The sequence below is a fragment of the Oncorhynchus keta genome, chromosome 1 (genome assembly GCF_023373465.1).
Source record: "Oncorhynchus keta strain PuntledgeMale-10-30-2019 chromosome 1, Oket_V2, whole genome shotgun sequence".
NCBI classification, from domain to species: Eukaryota; Metazoa; Chordata; class Actinopteri; order Salmoniformes; family Salmonidae; genus Oncorhynchus; species Oncorhynchus keta.
Genome location: NC_068421.1, coordinates 41,195,934 through 41,218,451, shown reverse-complemented (window position 1 = coordinate 41,218,451; position 22,518 = coordinate 41,195,934). Strand labels below are relative to the sequence as shown.

General features: G+C 43.4%; 2 protein-coding genes and 2 long non-coding RNA genes across 7 annotated transcripts; 2 read left to right on the top strand and 2 right to left on the bottom strand.

The window, feature by feature from the left end:
• Positions 1-250: 250 nt before the first annotated feature.
• On the top strand, positions 251-3,342 carry LOC127931734 (uncharacterized). The gene is made up of 2 exons (XR_008142772.1): positions 251-341; positions 2,035-3,342. It is a non-coding gene; the product is annotated as an uncharacterized LOC127931734 (long non-coding RNA).
• Positions 3,343-3,685: 343 nt separating this feature from the next.
• LOC118385402 (potassium channel subfamily K member 6-like) lies at positions 3,686-11,122 on the bottom strand. 2 transcript variants are annotated; one of them, XM_035772541.2, is made up of 3 exons: positions 10,964-11,122; positions 6,683-7,078; positions 3,686-4,863 (listed from the first exon to the last, which is right to left on the bottom strand). In XM_035772541.2, exons 1-3 carry the CDS (start codon positions 10,974-10,976, stop codon positions 4,631-4,633), a joined length of 642 nt encoding a protein of 213 aa, XP_035628434.1. In that variant the 5' UTR covers positions 10,977-11,122; the 3' UTR covers positions 3,686-4,630. The 2 variants fall into 2 exon arrangements, with proteins under 2 accessions (XP_035628434.1, XP_035628417.1); XM_035772524.2 differs by lacking the exon at positions 10,964-11,122 and adding an exon at positions 9,374-9,832.
• On the top strand, positions 9,890-22,284 carry LOC118385419 (uncharacterized). 2 transcript variants are annotated; one of them, XR_008142773.1, is made up of 3 exons: positions 9,890-9,998; positions 12,427-12,511; positions 21,492-22,284. It is a non-coding gene; the product is annotated as an uncharacterized LOC118385419 (long non-coding RNA). The 2 variants fall into 2 exon arrangements; XR_008142774.1 differs by lacking the exon at positions 9,890-9,998 and adding an exon at positions 11,026-11,170.
• On the bottom strand, positions 11,417-21,052 carry LOC118385389 (uncharacterized). Of its 2 annotated transcripts, none has more exons than XM_035772513.2 (6): positions 19,557-21,052; positions 15,102-17,556; positions 13,785-13,936; positions 13,494-13,618; positions 12,847-12,961; positions 11,417-12,503 (listed from the first exon to the last, which is right to left on the bottom strand). In XM_035772513.2, exons 2-6 carry the CDS (start codon positions 17,305-17,307, stop codon positions 12,378-12,380), a joined length of 2,724 nt encoding a protein of 907 aa, XP_035628406.2. In that variant the 5' UTR covers positions 17,308-17,556; positions 19,557-21,052; the 3' UTR covers positions 11,417-12,377. The 2 variants fall into 2 exon arrangements, with proteins under 2 accessions (XP_035628406.2, XP_035628398.2); XM_035772505.2 differs by lacking the exon at positions 19,557-21,052 and adding an exon at positions 18,200-19,428.
• Positions 22,285-22,518: the final 234 nt, after the last annotated feature.

Sequence of the window (22,518 nt, the reverse complement as noted above, 5' to 3'; positions counted from 1 at the left end):
GAGAAACGGTTATTTTCCTCGACAGTACTTAATGTCACAATTCCAAAGCTATACAGTATCACATATCGCAAGTTAAATAGCTCATATCATGGAATACATTTGTAATTCTGTACATCTTGTTGACGAAATTCATGCTAATGTTGACTTTTCGAGCTAGCGCCCAATTGACTCCCATTCACCCCTTGAAGGAGAGCTCTTCTTGTCCTATAATAATAGCCCAGCATGCACCTCGTGGCCCATTGCCTTATTATGGACAACGTTTCCCCATCTCAAAAGTATATCTGCCCTTGCGAATGTCAGACTCCACTCAGTGAGGCTCATCGATCTGCAGTTTGAACATGGTGAGACTAGACTCCTAAATTGATAGTGTAGTTAGTTTAAGCAGCTAAATATATACTTTACATGGTGATATTGTCTTTGGTATTATTGTGTGTAGCCAGCCTATAGAGCAAGCATTATATTGTGAACTTTGTCGTCGACTTGAGCTGCAACAGATTTCCACAACGATTTTCTATGTTGCTACCAACCTTATTACAATGCCAAAATTTCTCTCACATATGTGTTATTTCACACTGTAAATTAAAGGAATGGGTGGTTTTGGGTGAAAATGTTCTTTAATGTCTATGGTATGAGGGTGCAAGCTTCCTCATAGCCTGCTGGCCAGTGATTGGACTGTGTTAGCACGTGGTCTTGTGTGACGGAAAATGTATACTGAACAAAAATAAACGCAACATGCAACAATTTCAAAGATTTTACTTAAGTTACAGCTCATATAAGGAAATCAGTCAGTTTAAATCAATCCATTAGGCCCTAATCTATGGATTCCACATGACTGAGAATACAGATATGTTGGTCAGAGATACCCAGTGGTGGAAAAAGTTCCCAATAGCCATATTTGAGTAAAAGTATAGATACCTTAGAGTGAAAATGAAAGTCAGACAGTAAAATATTACTTGACTAAAAGTCTAAAAGTATTTGGTTTTAAATATACTTAAGTATCAAAAGGTGTGGCATAACAGGAGGCTGATTAAACAGCATGGTCATTACACAGGTGCACCTTGTGATGGGGACAATAAAAGGACACTAAAATGTGAAGTTTGGGTAACTGTACTTTACTATTTATATTTTTGACTACTTTTACTTCACTACATTACTAAAGGAAATACTGTACTTTTTACTACATACATTTTCCCTGACAACCAAAAGTAATCTTTTGAATGCTTAGCAGGACAGGAAAATGGTAAAACACATGGTACTGCCTCTGGCCTGGTGGACTCACAAAACACAAATGCATATTTTGTAAAAGTATAAATACTTTGAAATTCCTTATATTAAGAGAAGCAGAGCGCACCAATTTCTTGTTTTTAAAATGTAAGGACATTATTTACAAAATATGCATTTGTGTTTTGTGAGTTGTCTCTATTATTGTCTCTACCTTTTCGCTGTTGTCTGTGCCCAACAATGTTCGTATTATGTTTGTGTTGTATCATGTTGTGCTGCTACCGTGTTGTTTTCATGATGTGTTGCTACCATGCTGTGTTGTCATGTTCCTGCCATGCTGTTGTTGCCTTAGGTCTCTTTTTATCTAGTGTTGTGGTGTCTCTCTTGTCGTGATGTGTGTTTTGACCTACATTTTTCTTTTTAATTCCTGCCCCCGTACCCGCAGGAGGCCGTTTTGCCTCTTGGTAGGCCGTCATTGTAAATAAGAATTTGTTCTTAACTGACTTCCCTAGTTAAATATATTGTAATGAAACAACAGGGAGCAGGTCTCGATCCCTCGACCTTCGAGCCGGAAGTCCGGCGCGCTATCGACTGTGCCGCAAAAGCATTTTCCGGGCTTATAAATCCAGGGACATTTGTTCACAAAATTTGAGAGAAATATACTTTTTGTGCGTATAGGCTTTCGGCACCGCTAGGTTGCTATGCAGTAACCGCCCAGCAGAGTGACACTGGATGTAGGTTTTCATCAACCTAAATTTGTTTCATCAATAGTGTAATAACTTAAACCAATCACTTATTTTATATTTTTTACAGATTTTTCTCTCCAATTTCGTGGTATCCAAACACCCAAACTCTCTGTCTCGTCTCATCGCTGCAACTCTCGTACGGACCCGGGAGAGGCGTGCATCGTCCCAAACACGACCCAACCAAGCCGCACTGCTTCTTGACACAATGCCCACTTAACCCGGAAGCCAGCCGCACATATGTGTGCCTGGCGACCGTGTCAGCATGCACTGCGCCCGGCCCGCCACAGGAGTTGCTAGTGCGTGATGGGACAAGGATATCCCTGCCGGCCAAACCCTCCCTAACCCGGACGACGCTAGACCTTTCCGGTCAACCAGTACAAGAAACATTTGAATACAAAGTTGCCTTCATGGCTCTATTTTACATACAGTGCATTCGGAAAGTTTTCAGACCCCTTGACTACTCCCACATTTTCTTACATTACAGCCTTATTCTAAAATAAGTCTGTCCTTTAGCCACTCCACTCCCACTTGTTCCAAAGCCACTCCCGCGTTGTCTTGGCTGTAGGGTTAGGTTCGTTGTCCTGTTGGAAGGTGAACCTTTGCCCCAGTCTGAGGTGCTGAGCGCTCTGGAGCAGGTTTCATCAAGGATATCTCTATACTTTGCTCTGTTCCTCTTTCCCCTCGATCATGACTAGTCTCTCAGTCCCTTCCGCTGAACAACATCCCCACAGCATGCTGCCACCACCATGCTTCACTGTAGGGATGGTACCAGGTTTCCTCCACACGTGATGCTTGGCATTCAGGCCAAAGAGTTCAATCTTGGTTTCATCAGATAAGAGCATCTTTTTTCTCATGGTCTGAGTCCTTTAGGTGCCTTTTGGCAAACTCCAAGCGGGCTGTCATGTGCCTTTTCCTGTGCAGTGGCTTCTATCTGGCCACTCTACCATAAAGGCCTTATTGGTGGAGTGCTGCAGGGATGGTTGTTCTTCTGGAAGGTTCACCCATCGCCATCCAAGGAAGTCTGGAGCTCTATCAGAGTGACCATTGGGTCCTTGGTCACCTCCCTGACCAAGGCCCTTCTCACCCAATTGCTCAGTTTTGCCGGGCAGCCAGCTCTAGGAAGAGTCTTGGTGGTTTCAAACTTCTTCCATTTTAGAATGATGGAGGCCACTGTGTTCTTGGAGACCTTCAATGCTGCAGACATTTTTTGGTACCCTTCCCCAGATCTGTGCCGACAGGATGCACCCGAGTGAAATAAGGTCATTTTGTTTTTTTATTTGAATACATTTGCACAAATTTCTAAACCTGTTTTCGCTTTGTCATTGTGGGGTATTGTGTGTAGATTCATGAGGAAAGGGGTCTGAATACTTTCCGAATGCCTTGTATGTTCAGGTCATGTGGAGATATTACAGATAACAGTCCCAAACTGTAATGAAAATGCCACGATCTCCCCATTTATGTCTGCTGGGAAACATGAGTTTGGGCCCTCCAACATTAGTCCACTGGTTTAATGAACTGGACAATTACATTCCCTTAGTAATATCAAATAAGGTTTCAGGAATGTGGTGTGTTGTCCACTATTACTGAAGCATGACACTTGATATACACGAGACGAGTGAATTTAGTTATTACATTGTTATTACATTGGTTAAAATGATTACATTCATTAAAAAAAGTGACCCACTTAATTTTGTAATAATCACAATGTAATAATTACATTATGCACAAACATTTAGCAATTTATTACATTATCAGCATTTATAACAAATGCAGAAGTTATTACATTAGCAGACATTACATTATTGGCAGATATTACATTGTCATTTGCTGCTACATACATTGACAAACTTCCTACATGCTAATCCTGAACAATCTGTCACATAGCTTTCACAATGACACTTCCTAACATTGAACAAATGACAACTACACATTAGAACACATATACTTGGTTTTTTATTTTTAAATCCTTTTGTTCCCTAAATTTGCTATCCTTCAGATGATATCCTTGTCTTAAAAAAAAATTAAACACATGACCATGTCACACCACAGGCAAAAACAAAGCCGGGAAAAGCCCACACTAGTCCTAGGAATATTATCCATCATATGACTCAAGACAAAGTCTCAAACAATGGCTTTTTCACATAGTTACTAGGGAGGGGCAACAAACTCCTTCAAAAGATGGGCACTATAAAGAGTTTGTTTATTAGTTTTGAAATATCAGATATTTCTGTATGACCTTTGATCAACCCTGACCTAAAAACCACAAAAGGGTACATGAAAATATCAGTATATGATACTTAAATATTTTTTTGGTCTGAAACCAAAAAAAAGTGATAAATCAGAATCAGTCCCAACCAGAAGTGTTCTCTGTAGGTTATGGAATAACAACCTTTTCCCTCCTTGACGAACAACCCTCGCCAAGTGTCAACTGGGTGCACTGGTGCAGCTGTAGAGTTTTTGTTTCTCTTTGGTTTAGTTGCGCTGTCATAGCAGGAAGGTCTGACCTGACCCATGAGTTGCCTCACAGTGGTAAAGATAGTCTTTGGTGCCTATATAGTGTCAGGTTTTAAACTCATCCCTGTGTTGCTGTAAAACAGTGACTGTAGTTTAAACTGTTTGACCTGACTGATGTAAAAGAGAACGGGCCAGAGTGGAGTGAGTCCTTATCGGTTGATGGTGTTATAGGAGGTCTGGGAGGCCGGATCCAGGGGCTTGGCCGAGTCCTCCGCCTCATGCTGGTCCTCGTGGCCGGCCTCGATGATGGGCTCCTTGTCCTCCTCTATATCCTCATCACAGTGGGGGAGCTGGAAGAAAGAAGTGAGGCCATGCAGGTCAGCCATCCGGTGGAAGGCACGCAGGACCAGGTACATCATCATCAGCCCGAGAAACAGGTACACTGCAGAGGACAGAGACCACAACATTAATTCAACATCAGCAAGTATACGCTGTGGGAAGAAGTATTATACATGGACACAGTCACTTGTCTCACAAAGCGCAAATTCACCACACTCGTGTGCTCGAGATGTATTCCTGCTGGACAAGAAGAAAACCACAAGGGGGCCGTCTTCAGACTTCTACAACAGACTTCCTCACGATACAGTTATGCTTATATGCCATATCATGGTTCATTTGTTTCAACAGTTGTTTCACTGCAGCTCAGTAAGCAGAGTAGACTTACACCTCCCTTGTGACTTAAATTCTGTCATGCCATGTGAGGTATTTTGAGACAGGAAACGTATATTACAACATAAGCAAAACAACCTATTTTCCCAGGAGTTGAAACTTTAATTAGAATTACACCCACAATTTTAGCAATTGTCTGAGAATGGTGCTGGACCATATGACATAAAAATAAGAAAAAAAGGGTAAAGTGTGATGAACAAGCTTTAAATAAAAGTTCAAATCCAGGTCATGTGACATGATCAACCAAAACACAGGGCCCTAAAACAAGGTTTTGAGACAATGCCACAGAGTACAACAAACACCACTTGGCTCTAAACAGTGAGGTTATTTTGAGAGAGAATTTAAAAAAAGGGTAATTCCAGTAATTCAATTATACCATAACTAAGAGCATAACTCTGACAAATGTCATGAGACAATATGAAATCCTTCCAAGTACAAGTTGGGTAGATGGTATGGTATCCTTGACTCCCTACTGCAACATGCCCTTAAGAGGAGAGCAATTAGACCACACATTGCACTCTTCCCAAAACAAGAAGCCCAATTCAAATTCACCCATCCAGTATACCAACCAAATCACAGACATTGTGGGATACATGGAGGGGGCAGTGGAGCGACACTTTAGTTTCCTCCTGAAAACCACAAGGGGGCGTCCTCAGACTTCTACAAATGTACAGTACAAATGTACTCAAACGATAAACCGTACTGCATATGTTCAGTATCAGAATTACAGGTCTTATACAGGGATAAGGAGTGCATAAATGTTCTTTCATCGGCTGAACCATGTTAAATCGGGAGACTCATGCTGTCTCAGCATTCTGACTAATATCTCCTGACATTTGGCCCACAAATGTTGGCTCAGGACATTGAGCACAATGAAGGGTGTCCTGTCCTCTCATCTTCAAATTATGATCATTTCAAATATATCTTACATAAGCACATTTAAAAACTAAAACGAAACAGCATTTACTAGTTCTTAAAATTGCTTCCTTGGACGTTATAGATCCTTTTAACCGGAGTGCACTACTTGAGAGGAGGAGGAGCACTCAGGAAGCGCCAGTTCTCACATCCGAGGTGTGAAAGTTCCTGCGGTTTCACAGAGACACAACACCATTTTCCACCAGAGGGCCTAGCTATCTCAGTGCTGGACAAGATGTCACATTCTGGCTTCCCTAATGTGAGGTGGTGTTGGGGCCGAGCGTCTCCCACTTCACTCAAGTGTCTGCACGCGCTCAAAATTGTCAAGTCCACTTATTCCTATGCACATCCCTCCGTTTAAAACATTGATGCAAACTCCACCCAATCATTCAGTCACTGTTCACACTGTTATTTCCTTGTTTCCTATTCAAAAAAGGGGAAAAACAATTCTAACTCGAAATCATGAACACTATATTTAAGTTGAGTGGGTAATGACTATCACGGATTTTATATGACATTAGTCTGAGCTGTGTCATGAGCCATGTCAGGGTGCCTTGCACTGTTATCAAATACACTCAGATTAGTTCATGACTCACCCAGATTAGTTCATGACTCACCCATCACAGAGATCTTGTACAGCGACCTGAAATTCTGTCCGGGCTTCTCGCCGGGCACGTAGTCGCCCAGGCCGATGGTACACAGCGTGATGAAGCAGAAGTATATGGCGTCCAGGAAGGACCAGGTGTCCTCGATGTAGCTGAACACCACGGCGGGTACCACAAAGAAGCCCAGCACCACCACCAGCAGCAGGATGGCGAAGTGGATGGCAGTGGCGGCGAGAGGTTCCAGGCCGATCTTCTGGCGGCACATGCTGATGGGTCCGTAGGTCACCAGGTGCATGAGCCTCTGGACGCAGGCGGTGAGCACCAGCATGGTGAAGGGCACTCCCAGCAGGGCATAGAAGATGGAGAAGGCTTTGCCTGTGTCCGACAGGGGTGTAGTGTGCCCATATCCTGGGGAGGGTGGAGAGAAAGCATGAGAGAAAAAGAGACAGAGCGCAAGTTCAGAGCTAAGAAATTATTAGGATCCCATACAAGCAAACACACTACAATAGCAGATAACATGCTGTTGCCAGAGGTTAGTGTACTGTGCCATTTAGAAAAATTAAAGTTGTGATGGGAACAAGTCGGTTATCATTGAACAAAATGAAAGTCAAAACAATCCACTGTAACTACGCCACTCAGGAACATTCAATGTTGTCTTGGTAAGCAAATCCCATCTATTTTGACTCGTTTGCAGCCGCTATAGTATATATATATTTTTAAAGCAGTTGACGACCGATATAATAATAATAATAATAATATATGCCATTTAGCAGACGCTTTTATCCAAAGCGACTTACAGTCATGTGTGCATACATTCTACGTATGGGTGGTCCCGGGAATCGAACCCACTACCCTGGCGTTACAAGCGCCATGCTCTACCAACTGAGCTACTTCTTAGAGGAAAACATCCTGATCATTAGAAAACAAATTAGACTCCTCTTTGTATTTGCGTATTTCTCCAAAACTCAGTTGTCCCAGTCTGCACAGAACAGCCAGGACCTCAGATCAATTTAATCCTGTGTCATTTTGACACATTCACAAAAATAGCCATGGCCTCTAAACCTTATTCCAACTAAACTACTGAAAGAGCTACTTCCTGTGCTTGGCCCTCCTATGTTGAACATAATAAAACGGCTCCCTAGCCTCCAGATGTATACCAAGCTTACTAAAAGTGGCAGTAATAATGCCTTTCCTGAAAAAGCCAAACCTTTAACCCCAAATAATATATATAAAAAAAGTACAAAATAAATCTGACTCAAATCTCTCATTCATCTAAAAATGTTTCGAAAAATCCGTTGCTCTGCAACTAACTGCCTTCCTGAAGACATAATTCATACGAAACCATCCAGTCTGGTTTTAGAAACCATTATAATACTGAAACTGCTCTCGTGAAGGTGGTAAATGACCTTCTAATGACCACAGACCATTAGAAGGCTCTGCATCTGTCCTTGTGCACCGAGACCTTTTTTTTTGCTGTTTTTGACACCATTGATCACCACATTCTTTTGGAAAGATTTGAAACCCTAATTGGTCTACATGGACAGGTTCTTGCCTGGTTTAGATCTTATCTGTTGGAATGACATCAGTTTGTCTCTGGATGGTTTGTCCACTGGCAAATCAATGGTAAGTTTTGGTGTTCCTCAAGGTTCCATTATATGACCACTACTGTTTTCACTACACACAGAGAGTATATCAAGCATTAGGAACACCTTCCTAATATTGAGTTGCACCCCAACCCCTTGCCCTCAGAACAGCCTCAATCTGTCAGGAATGGACTCTACAAGGTGTCAAAAGTGTTTCACAGGGATGCTGGCACATGTTGACTCCAATGCTTCCCACAGTTGTGTCAAATTGGCTGGATGTCCTTTGTGTGGTGGACCATTCCATTCTTGATACACAGGAAACTTGAGTGCGAAAAACCCAGCAGCGTTGCAGTTATTGACACAAACCGGTGCGCCTGGCACCTACTACCATACCCAGTTCAAAGGCACTTAAATCTGAACTCATAATGAGAGGCTGCAGTTGCTCATGGGTCTGCTTACCAACATTTTCTTTATTTTAGAGTTAATTTCCTGCAATTATACACATTTAGTCATGGCATGAAGCTAAATGTTTGCAGTTTAAAGATATGAGTGAGAAAACCAATGGGGGACCTCGCTAGGTAATTCAACCATGATAACAATATTAGATAGCTGGCCGCTAAACTAAGTAAGGAATCTAAAAAAAAATGTTAACTGACATGGGCTAATTGACTGACTATCAGTGATTGCCAGAGTAAAACTCCTGATTTCGAAATTACACCTTGTGTAGTCAGTCTACTAATCTAGATTGCAACGGTAAATTGAGACCCTGACTGAGTCTGTGGAAATGGATCGGAGGGCTTTCAAAAGGAGGACCACCAGTTACCCATCCCTGCTTTAACGCCTTTAAAGCACTGACACTGGGGCATTTACCTGAAAAATCACATGGGCCCATTGATGCGTGGCATGTTTTGGTCACGGAGTACAAAAGAAATGCCCAGTTACAACTGTAATTGTAATCTGTAACCAATCAGTGTTTCCTTGAGTATCTTGCAATATTAGCACTTAAATAGTTTAGAAATGCCTATATGGATTCGTCTTATACAAACCAGCCGAAACAAAACGAAAACGATGTAGGCCTAACAAAGACAAGTGACGTTAACGTTACAGGCTATTTACTTACCGACTGTCGTTACTAAAGTGTTGGCGAAGAACAAAGAGGAAGCCAAGTCCCAATTAGAACTCGCAGAAGAATTCGGAAGGATAGAAATCCCATACTTATTGGCTTGTAAAACTCTCTCCAAAAAGTTTTCAAGTGATGTTGCATTGACGCAACTTTGGTTGAGAAACTCTTCTTTCAGGACTTGTATGTCTCTTTTAAGTTTGTCCTCCACCGGCCGTTCGATGGTGGAGAAAACGAACGCGCCAAACAACAGATAAGCAACATAGAACAGTATAAAACCTGTAAGCAGTATCCAAGATTTGTACCGCGAAGACATTTCCTCTATATTTATGCGTTCAATGTCCTCCGCCAAACTGTGACTTTGTAGCCTACTTCCCTGACTCGGACTCAAGTGTAAAGTGTCAGCAGTCCTCCAACCCACTGTTACAATTTTGACAAGGATGTGTTCAAACGCCTAGAACTCTGCAAATAAACATGTTGAGAATACACTGCTCCCTACTGTTCCTCATGATAACAGCATGTTCGTAGTCTTTTACGTTCTATTTCTATCTGCAATCATGTGGATGTTTCAATCACCTGAATAAACCCCAGAAAATAGTCCAAGAGCTGAACCAGAAACAGTTAGGTGAGCTACAACACATTTCCTTTTCATGACTCTTTGGTGTTTACAAGACTGGATAAGGAAAATATAGGGGAAAGGCTCAAACAATCCCTAGGTGAAACTATAGACTAAATGATCCAGTCAGTCTCAGATCTGTGAACGCCAAAGTGAAGACCTATGGGGCGGGCCAAAAAGGAACTAGAGTGTACTGCCTCGCTCTCCTAGTTTCATATGTCCATAATGGCTTCATATAGTTGTTATTGCAGACAGAGATTGTTTCGCCTTGAGCTTGTACTTTTACGTACAACTAATACACGTGATTAGGGGAGCCACATCGTATCACATGCTGCAGCTGAAGAAAATAGCAACACCAGGATGTTTTTCTTCTTGCCAACCATGCACTGAACTATACCAGGGCAATGTGCACAGTGGCGCATTAGGCAAACAAACTGTTGACTTTATTTGATAGCTTGCCAAAAGGTAATCTAAGGCCACTTGCATATTTTCACTTTAGCACAATCAATGCCACAATATCTGGTGAAAATAGATCATCTGACTCAGCAACTTCCTATTAACCAATTCAGCACGACTAACAGCCCCAGATTACCGCATTTGGTGCCCTGGGGCACCTATGTTTTGTTTTTAGGAAAACAGCGAACTTCCTGCATTTCAACACAAACAACTGTTTTATAATGCTATTCTACATTTCATCGTGAGGCTGAGAGGTACTTTTGCAGTATTAAAGCTATTTACCTGTTTTTCTACATATTGTGCCATGGGAAAAAGAGAAGAATGTGCTGTTTTACAGCTCATCTCGTGCTATTCTTCACATTTTGCCATGAAGCTGAGGGAAAATTGTGCAGTTTTAAAGCAAATTTCCTCGAGGTCATGGGCCCCAGGTCACCTGTCCTGCGTGACTGATCGGTGATCCGGCCCTGGCCACAGACCAAAATCTTGTACATGACCTCTTTTTGGACCCCTTACCTTACCTGTCATCATCATACATGAGAGACGTCACAAATTTGCCATTCTGGTAGGGCGCATTCTTGGCCACAAGGTTAGAGTGGGTAATGAACTGAGAATAGCATTGCTCTGTCAGTTTTCCTCATTAGCAGTCTTAGGTAATGACTTGAAGGTGTTGCACAGTCTTGCCAGTGGTTACAGCTGATTGTGTGCTAATTCAAAGTATGTCACCTGTAAGTGTTGATTTGCCGGTGTGGTTGCCTTTTGACCCATGAAACTTTTTTTTATAGCGCCGTAGACCATTCTAATTGACTGACATGTGTAGCCCGTAGAGTACTATTTTCTCCCCTTCCTTTTGTTGTTTGCTGTTTTGGTTTATCGTGAGTATTGCATCAAACACCCAAATAAGATGACTGTTTACGTACTTCAAAAACTATACAGTATTATCATAACATTAGCAAAAGCTTTTGAGGATGGAAAACAGTAATCAACGTATCATTTTATTACATCAATTAACAAGTTGACTATCTAGTTTTATCAATTTGAACAACTCAGAAAATCTGTATTTTTCTTGAGGAATACATATTATGTACAAATGACAAACATTCACTACATTTTCTGTAGGCCTACTGAGTTGCCCTGGGTTACCCACAAACAACAATCAAGAGAGAAACAAATATAATCTAAATAGGACTTGACTGCTTTTTGTGATCTAAAACAAACGTGTGCTGGTAAAATAACACATTTTCTCTTTGCCAGCACAAAACAACTGTATTCTGACAGCCAGAAACACCCCCAATTTAAAGGATATCATTTCAGAAAACATGGTCATTATTTACTATGATAATAAGAAATGGAGCTGTGATCCATGTGAGCTCCAATGTTGGCTAAACCTACAGTATATTCTGCTCCAGAGTTGTCACCGGCACGTTTGGGCCAGATCACGTGACGGGAGAGGATAGTGTGTGTTTGTTGTTTGTGTCCATGTCAGTGTGTGTGTGTGTGAGAAAGAGGGTGGGAGTGAACAAAGGAGGGGGGTATAGACATCCACTTCTCCGGGCAAACACTAATTACTTTAACATTTCCTATAGTCCATAAGAATAAGATTTATAAGAATGTTAAACATTTGCATGTATTTTAAAAATATCTGTGAGACAAAAATTACAATTAGTGCTTAATTTGATCAAATTTGTCACAGGTATGCATCGGTGATCTAACTCCAGCGAAGGCAAAGCAATTACAGGGCATTGTTAAGGATCACCATATAGTCAGGTGGTCCAGTCGGCCCAAGGAGAGCATCCTCCGAGTTCTGAATCTTGTGAAATGTTTAGTTATTTCTCCCCATGGAGATGAAGACTGTGTCCCATTAGTGGTTTGGCATGGACATGCATGAAAAAGGCTAAATGTGTTGTTGAAGGTCAGGGAAAGTGGACATTTTGGTTATTCCATGATGTTCTTGTTGACATACGATAAACGTCTCTTCCCACAGGCCTGTGCATGCTGACTGGACGAGGAGAGGCCAAGAGAGGGACTGTAGTTGGCTGCTCTGTGCCCAGTCATATTTTCCTGCAGAGGTGAATAAATGACAACTCTTCTAAATTGACATAAACTTAACATCAATTATACATGAACTGTAGTCAGTTGTTATCTGAGTGCCAGTGCAGAGAACAGTCAAATGACTGTGTCATACTATGATGCATGACCCATTATACATTCTATGATTATAGGCACTTTAGTTTGGTTTAACATGCTTGTAGCATTTGTCATGGTGATAGAGCCTTATGTTAAAAAATGTATAATAACATAAGATAAGGCTGTATCATTTCAGCCTCATAATATGAAACAGATTAGAGGCCTGTTATTACTTTTAACAGCCCATTACACTAGCATTACAGATGTAAATACTCACCGTGTTACACTGGCCCAAATGTAGCGACTGTAGAAGAGGTTCACGGGAAACAGCATTTGCCCTCTTATATTTTAAGCCAAACATCTTGTTCAAGTCATGGAACCCATCGAGTAAGCTACAAGACAAACGCAGATATGCAAATTAATGGCAGAAGTAAGCACGACAGTTATGAATAACAACCGCAGCCTATTAAAATAATTGTGAAACTGAATCTTTCACTAAACCAATACTGATTCAGTGCGTGAAATATTGTCTAATATGCAGCTTATCTCTGGTCATGGGTTCAAACAGTCGAGCAATTGTTCGGTGGTGGTGACATTTCAGGCTATCTCTGGCGCTATCTTGAAGGTCATAATTTCTTCCACTAGATGGCAATATATAACAACTATGTCCAGAACGTTCCTTATCGTTCCAATTTCATGAATTATAAAACTGTCTAGATTACGCTTCTAACTGATTTAAAATCCGACCTGAAAGGAAATAGAAGTAGGATTTTAGGATCAAACTTCCATACGTAGAATGTATGCACACATGACTGTAAGTCGCTTTGGATAAAAGCGTCTGCTAAATGGCATATCATATCATCATCAATCATTCCCTGAGCTGGATTTGAATAAAATATCATTATGGTTCCTTGACCCACTTACCCATGATCTTCTGCAAGGCTTTCATGATCCAAGACGCCTCTGAGGAGCTGGCTGAGTGTGGGAACAGCATCACGATCATACAGGGGAGTAGACAGTGACGGGAAGGCCTCCACAAACACTTTGTTCTGAAAGATGGAAATAATGAAAAATGAAGAACAAATGTGTATGTCTATCATTTCCAGTCAGTCCCATGGACCATGTACTCCTGGAGATTACAGGAATATGCAATAAATTGACTCCTTGTCTTTTGTAGTCACTTCGGAGGAAAGATGGAGAGGTTTAAAGGCCTACCACATTTTGCGTGGCAGAGAATCTGCCCCTTGTCTCCTCCACAGCATTTGTGGGCCACCACTGTTCTCTTGTGTCTTGCCCTTCTCCCGCTGTATCCTTTGGGAAGGCTGTCCAGGCATCCTCTGATTGTTGGAATGAGCTGTCTGTCCAACCTGAGGTCCAATGGGTAGACTCGTTGGTGATGGAATGGTTTTCAAGTGCAGCATGGGAGGCATCAGACATGAATCATTACGACACTAGCTAGATTCTATTGATTCTATATGATCTGTATGCCTTGCACTGAGTCGACCTCAAAGTGCAGGGACCTGGTGTATGCTCCAAATAGGCGGCTATTTTGCATGCTGTCCTCATTCAAATGGCCTGAATGGGCAACGAATAAAAGTGTTGTTTTTTTGGTAGTTGACCAGTTTTTTTTTTTTACCTTATATAATCTGACAACTATTTTTGTAACTTTGATTTATACACTTGGTTAAATGTCACTGCCATTGCTTTAACTGACATATGACATAATCGTGACAACAACAATGATTAGACCTGTGTTATTACCATTAGACACTAATGATGGGGAGTTTTGTCTTTGCATGATGTTTGAGGTTACATGGGGATGGAACATTGGGATGGATGTCACCCTGCATGGTCTCTCCCAATCACGGTGGAGCTGCCTGCCTGGGTCTCTGTCTCTTTAAACACGGAACCCCATGTCCTGAGGCTCACACGCCTTACATCCCAAAGCAGAGAGCACTAGCACTACCTTCACATGAGTTTGGGAGAGGAGAGGGCCCTCAAGAATCCAGGTCAGACCAGAATAACTGATTATTTATTTTATTTCAACTTTATTTAACTAGGCAAGTTAGTTAAGAACAAATTCTTATTTACAATGGCGGCCTACCCCAGCCAAAACCCGGACGACGCTGGGCCAATTATGCGCCGCCCTATGTGACTCTCAATCACGGCCGGTTGTGACACAGCCTGGAATCAAACCAGGGTCTGTAGTGATGCCTCTAGCACTGAGACGCAGTGCCTTAGACCGCTGCGCCACTCGGGCGTTGGGAGCAACGTGTCTACATGCCCTGGCTGCTGCTTGGTGCAAACCACAACAAAGAGAGTTACCGCTACTGTTCACATCAGAGCTCTTGTCTTTGTGGTTTTCAAAAGCCTTTTCATGTTCTGCTGTTACTGCTGCCTCTGTGACATTTGCATAATCTAACTGGAGGATGTGATAGTCATAAGAAGTTTCTGTTATGTGTGTGTCGTGTCTGGATGTCTTGAAAAAGAGCCCCTGTCACATTTCTGAGGTGCCGTAGGCTGGGGACTTACCAACACTCTCACTTTTCCCAGAAGGCACTAGGGGTGATGCAGTGAAGCTGTCGTCCCAGGGCAGCTGCTCCTCTGCCTGCATGAAAAGCCCAAAGTCATCCTCCCCCTCTGGCCCCCCATCCAGGAACCCCCTGTTGGAGGCCACCTTGCTCTCGTCCGGGCCCCTCTTCCACTCCTGCTCCCCTGGGCTCCGTAGCAGAGGCACCAGAGCCCCACCTCCAGCGTCTGTCTGCCCCCCATTCGGAGCAGGGAGGCTTGTTGCCATGGCTCTTGAGGAGGCCAGATTAGGTGGCGAGTGTGTGACAGAGGTAGCAGGGCCAGCAACAGCAGAGCCTTGTAAACGGGAATTAAACTGCCTAGTCCCTGCCTTCCTCCACCCTACTATGGCCTCTTCAGTTAGGTTAGCTGGTAAATCTGAAAAACACCTCGCTTCCATCCTACAATTCTCCTCGCACTCATGTTCCTCCGTTGCCCAGTGAGGCCCTCGCTCAGTTCTCTGGGATATGATGTCTCCCTTTACCAGCCTGGCCTCATCATCTGTGCTCCTGACCTCAGGCAGTATCTCTCCATGCTCCCCACAGAGCTCCCTAATGTCTGGTGCTGTTGACTGGATCCCCTCCTCCCCCCCGATCTCCTCTTCCTCACAGAGGCCATGTACAGATTCCTGTAAACCTTCTTTATCCACTGCCACGGGATCTTTTTCTTCTGGCTGACATTTCTCACAAAGCTTATTGTATTGACTATCTGATTTAGTTTCCTGATTTATCTGACCATAGCCTGTCTCATCAGGAGCAGTAGAAATGCTGCCCTCTACTGGTCTGGGTGGTTGAGTGGAGCAGTCTTCGAGGCAGCTTCTCTCAGAGCAGCAGTGGCTCTCTGAAGTTTGACTATCGATCCACCTGTTGGGCAGCTTCCCCTCAGCTATGTCCCCGGTTCCCCTTAGCCTCTCTGAATCACACTCTGCAGACTTGATATGATCCACAAACCCAATCACAGCACCCACCATGCCATCAAAGTCTTCCACATGACTCATGATACCACTGGCCACATCGTTGCCTCCAGTATGTATGTCTTTATCCCATAGTTTGTCCTGGAAGTGCTCCTTGTTGAGAGAAGTTTCAGGATGCAGCCCCTCCTGTGCGCGTGGGCTGTCTGGCTTTCCCCGGTCCCCGACATCACTGCTGCAGTTTTCTGGGTCAGCGTTGTCTGGAGGCAGGGAGGAGTCACAGGGCTTTGACCGGGTGAGACCAGTGCCATCCTGCACTTTCCCCTCCTCCTTCTCCTTAATCCCCTCCACACCGCAGCTCGAATGATCCTGCTCACATACAGAGGCAGCTCCCCTCTGACCCCCGCTGCTCCCCTGCCCTCCTCTCCGCCCGTGACACTGGGTACAGGTCTTGGTCTGAGCGTGACTGCATTTGGGGCTTCTAGTACTCCCTCGGTCTTGTTTTCCACTCAGAGTGTCCTGACCAGCTTTGGGAAACTCCCCTTTGTCCCTGCTTTCCTGGCTCCCTTCCAGGGTAGGCTCGCCAGCATTCTCCCTGTTCCGGAGTGTTCTCCCCTGGATGGAAACCACAGGCTTGCAGGATGTTCTCCACCTCTGGGCTGACCTCGATTTGACCTGGTATGACCCCAAGGCCCCTCCCATATCCTGCACCCCCATTTTCCCCACCATGGAGGAGTCCCTGACCCCTCCCACTTTATCCCTCAGCCAGCTGCCCACCAGCGTGGAGGGGGACTGAGGGACCAGACTTTGAGTGCAGGGCCTTGGACTGCCTGTAGAGTAGAGGCACCTTCCACCCTCCGTCTTGAGGAACAGACAGCTTGTCTGAGTCTGACCACCTCCCTCAGAGGCCTTCAACGTGGCCACAGTCACCAGTGCCCCCAGGCCTGTCTGTCTGGGGTTGGAGGCATAGTTGGAGTCCAGCGGTAGCCCCAGACCATAACCCAGCCTGCCCCACTGTCCCACTGGGTAGACATCTGCAGGCCTGGGGCACGTTCCCTGGGACCTGGGGGGAGGTGCTGCCCTCCTGCGGTTCTTGGAGCACGCAGCCCAGGCCCGAAGGCCCTTGACTAAGGGCATGTCCCCAAGCTCCAAGCGTCTGGTGAAGGAAAGATTGCTTTTTTGGCACTTCTGCAGCACCTCCCTGGGGGAGCCAGACATCTCCAGGCATGGGTAGTTGTTGTTATTGTTCTGCTGGATCATTGTTGCAGCCTTCAGATGATTTCAGATAGTATCAATAAAATACTAGCCAATGTGCAATCTTCAATACGTCTATGTACCTTAACAAGGAGGCTTCAACGCATGAAGAATAGACACATCAAAGTAATGACGCGCTGTGTATTTCTGAGTAATATTCAGTGACAGTGCCGTCAACAGTGTTCTCCGTCCAGATACGCAGCTTCTATCAATGGGTGTCCAGGCATGTAAACCTATTCAGTCTACCTAAACAACCTAGAGGAGAAACAAACATTGATCAGATATATCATTGAAAACATGATACAACACCTCATTTCATTTTGGAAAGGATGTTACCGTACAAAGACTCTCATAATCAAATAAAGCTACGAATCAATATCTGCTAGAGCCCACGAGAGACATTGAATGGCTGGCATTGTGTGAGAACCATGTATCGATCCTCTCACACAATCTTTAACTACCCACTTTGATTGGTGTTTTGGGGCTCAATCAAATGTGAATTTGTTCGTATTTTATGTGCTCATGTTCATGTAAAATGTGTAGTTATAGTGGACATTATCATGATATATTATGAAGTGGAGGTTCTTGACCAAACAAAAAATGTAATTCATATACGCCATTGTAAATAGGGTACAGTAGGCTGCTATATGGGTGATGCATGTATGATTAGCCCAGAAACAGTTGTAATAGACTATGCTGCGCAAACGGTCATTCCACATGCATCAATTGTTTCAAAGCCTACCAGTATGAATATTTAATAAGGAAGGTGCCTGTTCAGACAATACAATTATCACCAGGGTACCCAAAACAGTCACAATATTTTTCGATTTTAAAGGACGCTGTTAAATAGCAATCACAGTTCAATATTGTCATCATCGTCCTTGCTTGCTTCTCTTACCATTTCATACTCAGATTCTCCGAGTAAGACGTTGCCAGACATCTAATTGCTGTTGGATGTTGTCTGCTTGACGTTAACCTTCATTTCATAATTGTCGTATTTGACTCGCGTCTGTCTGTAGGATCATTTTATGCGTCTCCCACGAACACGACTCCATGAGCATCGACCGACGAGGGTTTATTTAGGCTACTATACATACATTTAAAGGTGGAAAAGGTCCCCTATACCTGCATCGAAGTCAAAAGGCTGCTTTAAAAATAAAATCATATTTTTCTGTGAGTCTCTTTGCTCATCTTATTCGAGCCAGTCAGCAGACGCATCCTTACCGCAGTAGCCTACAGTGCGTGCACCCAGCAACGAGAATGTCGGCGGCAAGCTACTTGCATCCCACTCACACGTAGCCTACGCAGCATCGCATCATCACTGAAGCCCACTCTTGAGGTATTCCGCGTCTCGTTCTGGTCGGAACTAATGCAGTATGGTGAATAACTACAACCAGTTCGAGCAAGTCGCAAACTCGGAAATGTTCAACCAGTTAGCAAGTCGAAATGTCCGAGTTTCCTTGTTACGACTAGCACTTGAACGCGGCATAAAATCTAGGAGACACAATAGCGACACGTGATGATGGTTACGATTCCAGCCAAGACTAGACTTGAATATAATTGTACATAAGCACGTGATATTGCATTAGGATGTATGCCTATGCACTAATAACTAATGTAAGCCCTGGAAATAGTGTGATTGTGGAGCATGCTTGTTATGGCACATACTATTCACTGGTGTAAAGTACTAAAGTAAAAATACTTTCAACTATTACTAAAGTAGTTTTGGGGGGTATATGTACTTTAATATTTATATTTTTTGACAACTTTTACTTTTACTTCTACTTCACAACATTCCTAAAGAAAATAATGTACTTTTTACTCCATACACTTTCCCTGACACACAAAAGTACTTGCTACATTTTGAATGCTTAGCAGGACAGAAAAATGGTCAAATTCAAACACTTATCAAGAGACCATCCCTGGTCTACCCTACTGCCTCTGATCTGACAGACTCACAAAACACAAATGCTTCATTTGTAAATTATGTCTGAATGTTGGTGTGTGCCCCTGGCTATCCGTAAATTAAATAAAAACAAGGAAAGTGTACTGTCTGGTTTTCTTAATATAAGCATTTTGAAATTATTTATACTTTTACTTTTGATACTAATGTATATTTTTGCAATTACATTTACTTTTGATACTTAAGTAAATTTAAAACCAAATACTTAGACTTTTACTCAAGTAGTATTTTACTGGGTGACTTTGCTTTTGCTTGAGTCATTTTCTACTAAGGTATCTTAACTTTTACTCACGTATGACAATTGGGTACTTTTTTCACCACTGATGATATTAATTTAGGCCTAATATACAACACAAAACAGGGATTTGAAAATGATGTTTTGGGATAAGTAGGCCACTGAGTGTAAAAAAACATTATGACAGACTAATCAGATGAATCCAGGTGAAAGCTATGATCCCTTATTGATATCACTTGTTAAATCAACTTAAATCAGAGTAGCTGAAGGGCAGGAGACAGGTTCAAGAAGGATTTTTGAGACATGGATTGTGTATGTGTGTGTTATGAATTTTATGAATAATGACTAAATGATGTATACATTTAACGTAGAACTATAACTAACAGAATTCTACCCTGTCTCTGTATAATGATAAATAATGTTTGTCCATAAGAAAGAGGGACTATTAGCAGGCAAGGAACTGTGGCAGACAACCTTTGACCAATGTGAAACTGATAACAGAGAAGGAAGTCTCCCCACCTAGGGAGGGGATGTTATTCGAAAACATAATGTAAACTTTCACTGCTATGCGGATGACACACAGCTGTACATTTCAATGAAACATGGTGAAGCCCCAAAATTGCCCTCGCTAGAAGCATGTGTTTCAGACATAAGGAAGTGGATGGCTGCAAACTTTCTACTATTAAACTCGGACAAAACAGAGATGCTTGTTCTAGGTCCCAAGAAACAAAGAGATCTTCTGTTGAATCTGACAATTAATCTTAATGGTTGTACAGTCGTCTCAAATAAAACTGTGAAGGACCTCGGCGTTACTCTGGACCCTGATCTCTCTTTTGAAGAACATATCAAGACCATTTCGAGGACAGCTTTTTTCCATCTACGTAACATTGCAAAAATCAGAAACTTTCTGTCCAAAAATGATGCAGAAAAATTAATCCATGCTTTTGTCACTTCTAGGTTAGACTACTGCAATGCTCTATTTTCCGGCTACCCGGATAAAGCACTAAATAAACTTCAGTTAGTGCTAAATACGGCTGCTAGAATCCTGACTAGAACCAAAAAATTTGATCATATTACTCCAGTGCTAGCCTCTCTACACTGGCTTCCTGTCAAAGCAAGGGCTGATTTCAAGGTTTTACTGCTAACCTACAAAGCATTACATGGGCTTGCTCCTACCTACCTCTCTGATTTGGTCCTGCCGTACATACCTACACGTACGCTACGGTCACAAGACGCAGGCCTCCTAATTGTCCCTAGAATTTCTAAGCAAACAGCTGGAGGCAGGGCTTTCTCCTATAGAGCTCCATTTTTATGGAACGGTCTGCCTACCCATGTCAGAGACGCAAACTCGGTCTCAACCTTTAAGTCTTTACTGAAGACTCATCTCTTCAGTGGGTCATATGATTGAGTGTAGTCTGGCCCAGGAGTGGGAAGGTGAACGGAAAGGCTCTGGAGCAACGAACCGCCCTTGCTGTCTCTGCCTGGCCGGTTCCCCTCTTTCCACTGGGATTCTCTGCCTCTAACCCTGTTACGGGGCTGAGTCACTGGCTTGCTGGGGCTCTCTCGTGCCGTCCCTGGGGGTGCGTCACCTGGGTGGGTTGATTCACTGTTGTGGTCGGCCTGTCTGGGTTGCCCCCCTTGGGTTGTACCGTGGCGGAGATCTTTGTGGGCTATACTCGGCCTTGTCTCAGGATGGTAAGTTGGTGGTTGAAGATATCCCTCTAGTGGTGTGGGGGCTGTGCTTTGGCAAAGTGGGTGGGGTTATATCCTTCCTGTTTGGCCCTGTCCGGGGTGTCCTCGGATGGGGCCACAGTGTCTCCTGACCCCTCCTGTCTCAGCCTCCAGTATTTATGCTGCAGTAGTTTATGTGTCGGGGGCTAGGGTCAGTTTGTTATATCTGGAGTACTTCTCCTGTCCTATTCGGTGTCCTGTGTGAATCTAAGTGTGCGTTCTCTAATTCTCTCCTTCTCTCTTTCTTTCTCTCTCTCGGAGGACCTGAGCCCTAGGACCATGCCCCAGGACTACCTGACATGATGACTCCTTGCTGTCCCCAGTCCACCTGGCCATGCTGCTGCTCCAGTTTCAACTGGCCTGGGCCCTAGGACCATGTCCCAGGACTACCTGACATGAGGACTCCTTGCTGTCCCCAGTCCACCTGGCCATGCTCCTGCTCCAGTTTCAACTGTTCTGCCTTACTATTATTCAACCATGCTGGTCATTTATGAACATTTGAACATCTTGGCCACGTTCTGTTATAATCTCCACCCGGCACAGCCAAAAGAGGACTGGCCACCCCACATATGCTCTCTAATTCTCTCTTTCTTTCTCTCTCTCGGAGGACCTGAGCCCTAGGACAGTGCCCCAGGACTACCTGACATGATGGCTCCTTGCTGTCCCCATTCCACCTGACTGCTGCTGCTCCAGTTTCAACTGTTCTGCCTTATTATTATTCGACCATGCTGGTCATTTATGAACATTTGAACATCTTGGTCATGTTCTGTTATAATCTCTACCCGGCACAGCCAGAAGAGGACTGGCCACCCCACATAGCCCGGTTCCTCTCTAGGTTTCTTCCTAGGTTTTGGCCTTTCTAGGGAGTTTTTCCTAGCCACCGTGCTTTTACACCTGCATTGTTTGCTGTTTGGGGTTTTAGGCTGGGTTTCTGTACAGCACTTTGAGATATCAGCTGATGTACGAAGGGCTATATAAATAAATTTGATTTGATTTGATTTGTACATGTTAGGATGGTCAGAGCTCTCGTAAATAAACGTTGCTGACTATTGTAGACTGGCCTCTGTCTGTTTCATTTCAACAAGAACCTTACCAATTCTTGGTAACAGACCGAGTAGTTTAATTGAAGTTCAGTTTATGAACATTGAGAACATAATTCTCTTAACAGTGTGCCATACAGAGGATGAATGGGCAAGACAAAATATTTAAGTGCCTTTGATATGGGGTATGGTAGTAGGTTAGGTTAGAGTCTTATTCTAAAATGTATTAAATTGTTTTTTCCCCTCAT

Coding starts and splice junctions, on each gene's coding strand:
- LOC118385389 (XM_035772513.2), bottom strand. CDS start 17,307: ATGATCCAGCAGAACAATAACAACAACTACCCATGCCTGGAGATGTCT. Junction 13,937..15,101: donor TGGGAAAAGTGAGAGTGTTG/GTAAGTCCCCAG, acceptor ATTGGACCTCAG/GTTGGACAGACAGCTCATTC. Junction 13,619..13,784: donor TCTCTGCCACGCAAAATGTG/GTAGGCCTTTAA, acceptor TCCATCTTTCAG/AACAAAGTGTTTGTGGAGGC.
- LOC118385402 (XM_035772524.2), bottom strand. CDS start 9,689: ATGTCTTCGCGGTACAAATCTTGGATACTGCTTACAGGTTTTATACTG. Junction 7,079..9,373: donor CACTTTAGTAACGACAGTCG/GTAAGTAAATAG, acceptor CACCCTCCCCAG/GATATGGGCACACTACACCC. Junction 4,864..6,682: donor GTACAAGATCTCTGTGATGG/GTGAGTCATGAA, acceptor TGTCCTCTGCAG/TGTACCTGTTTCTCGGGCTG.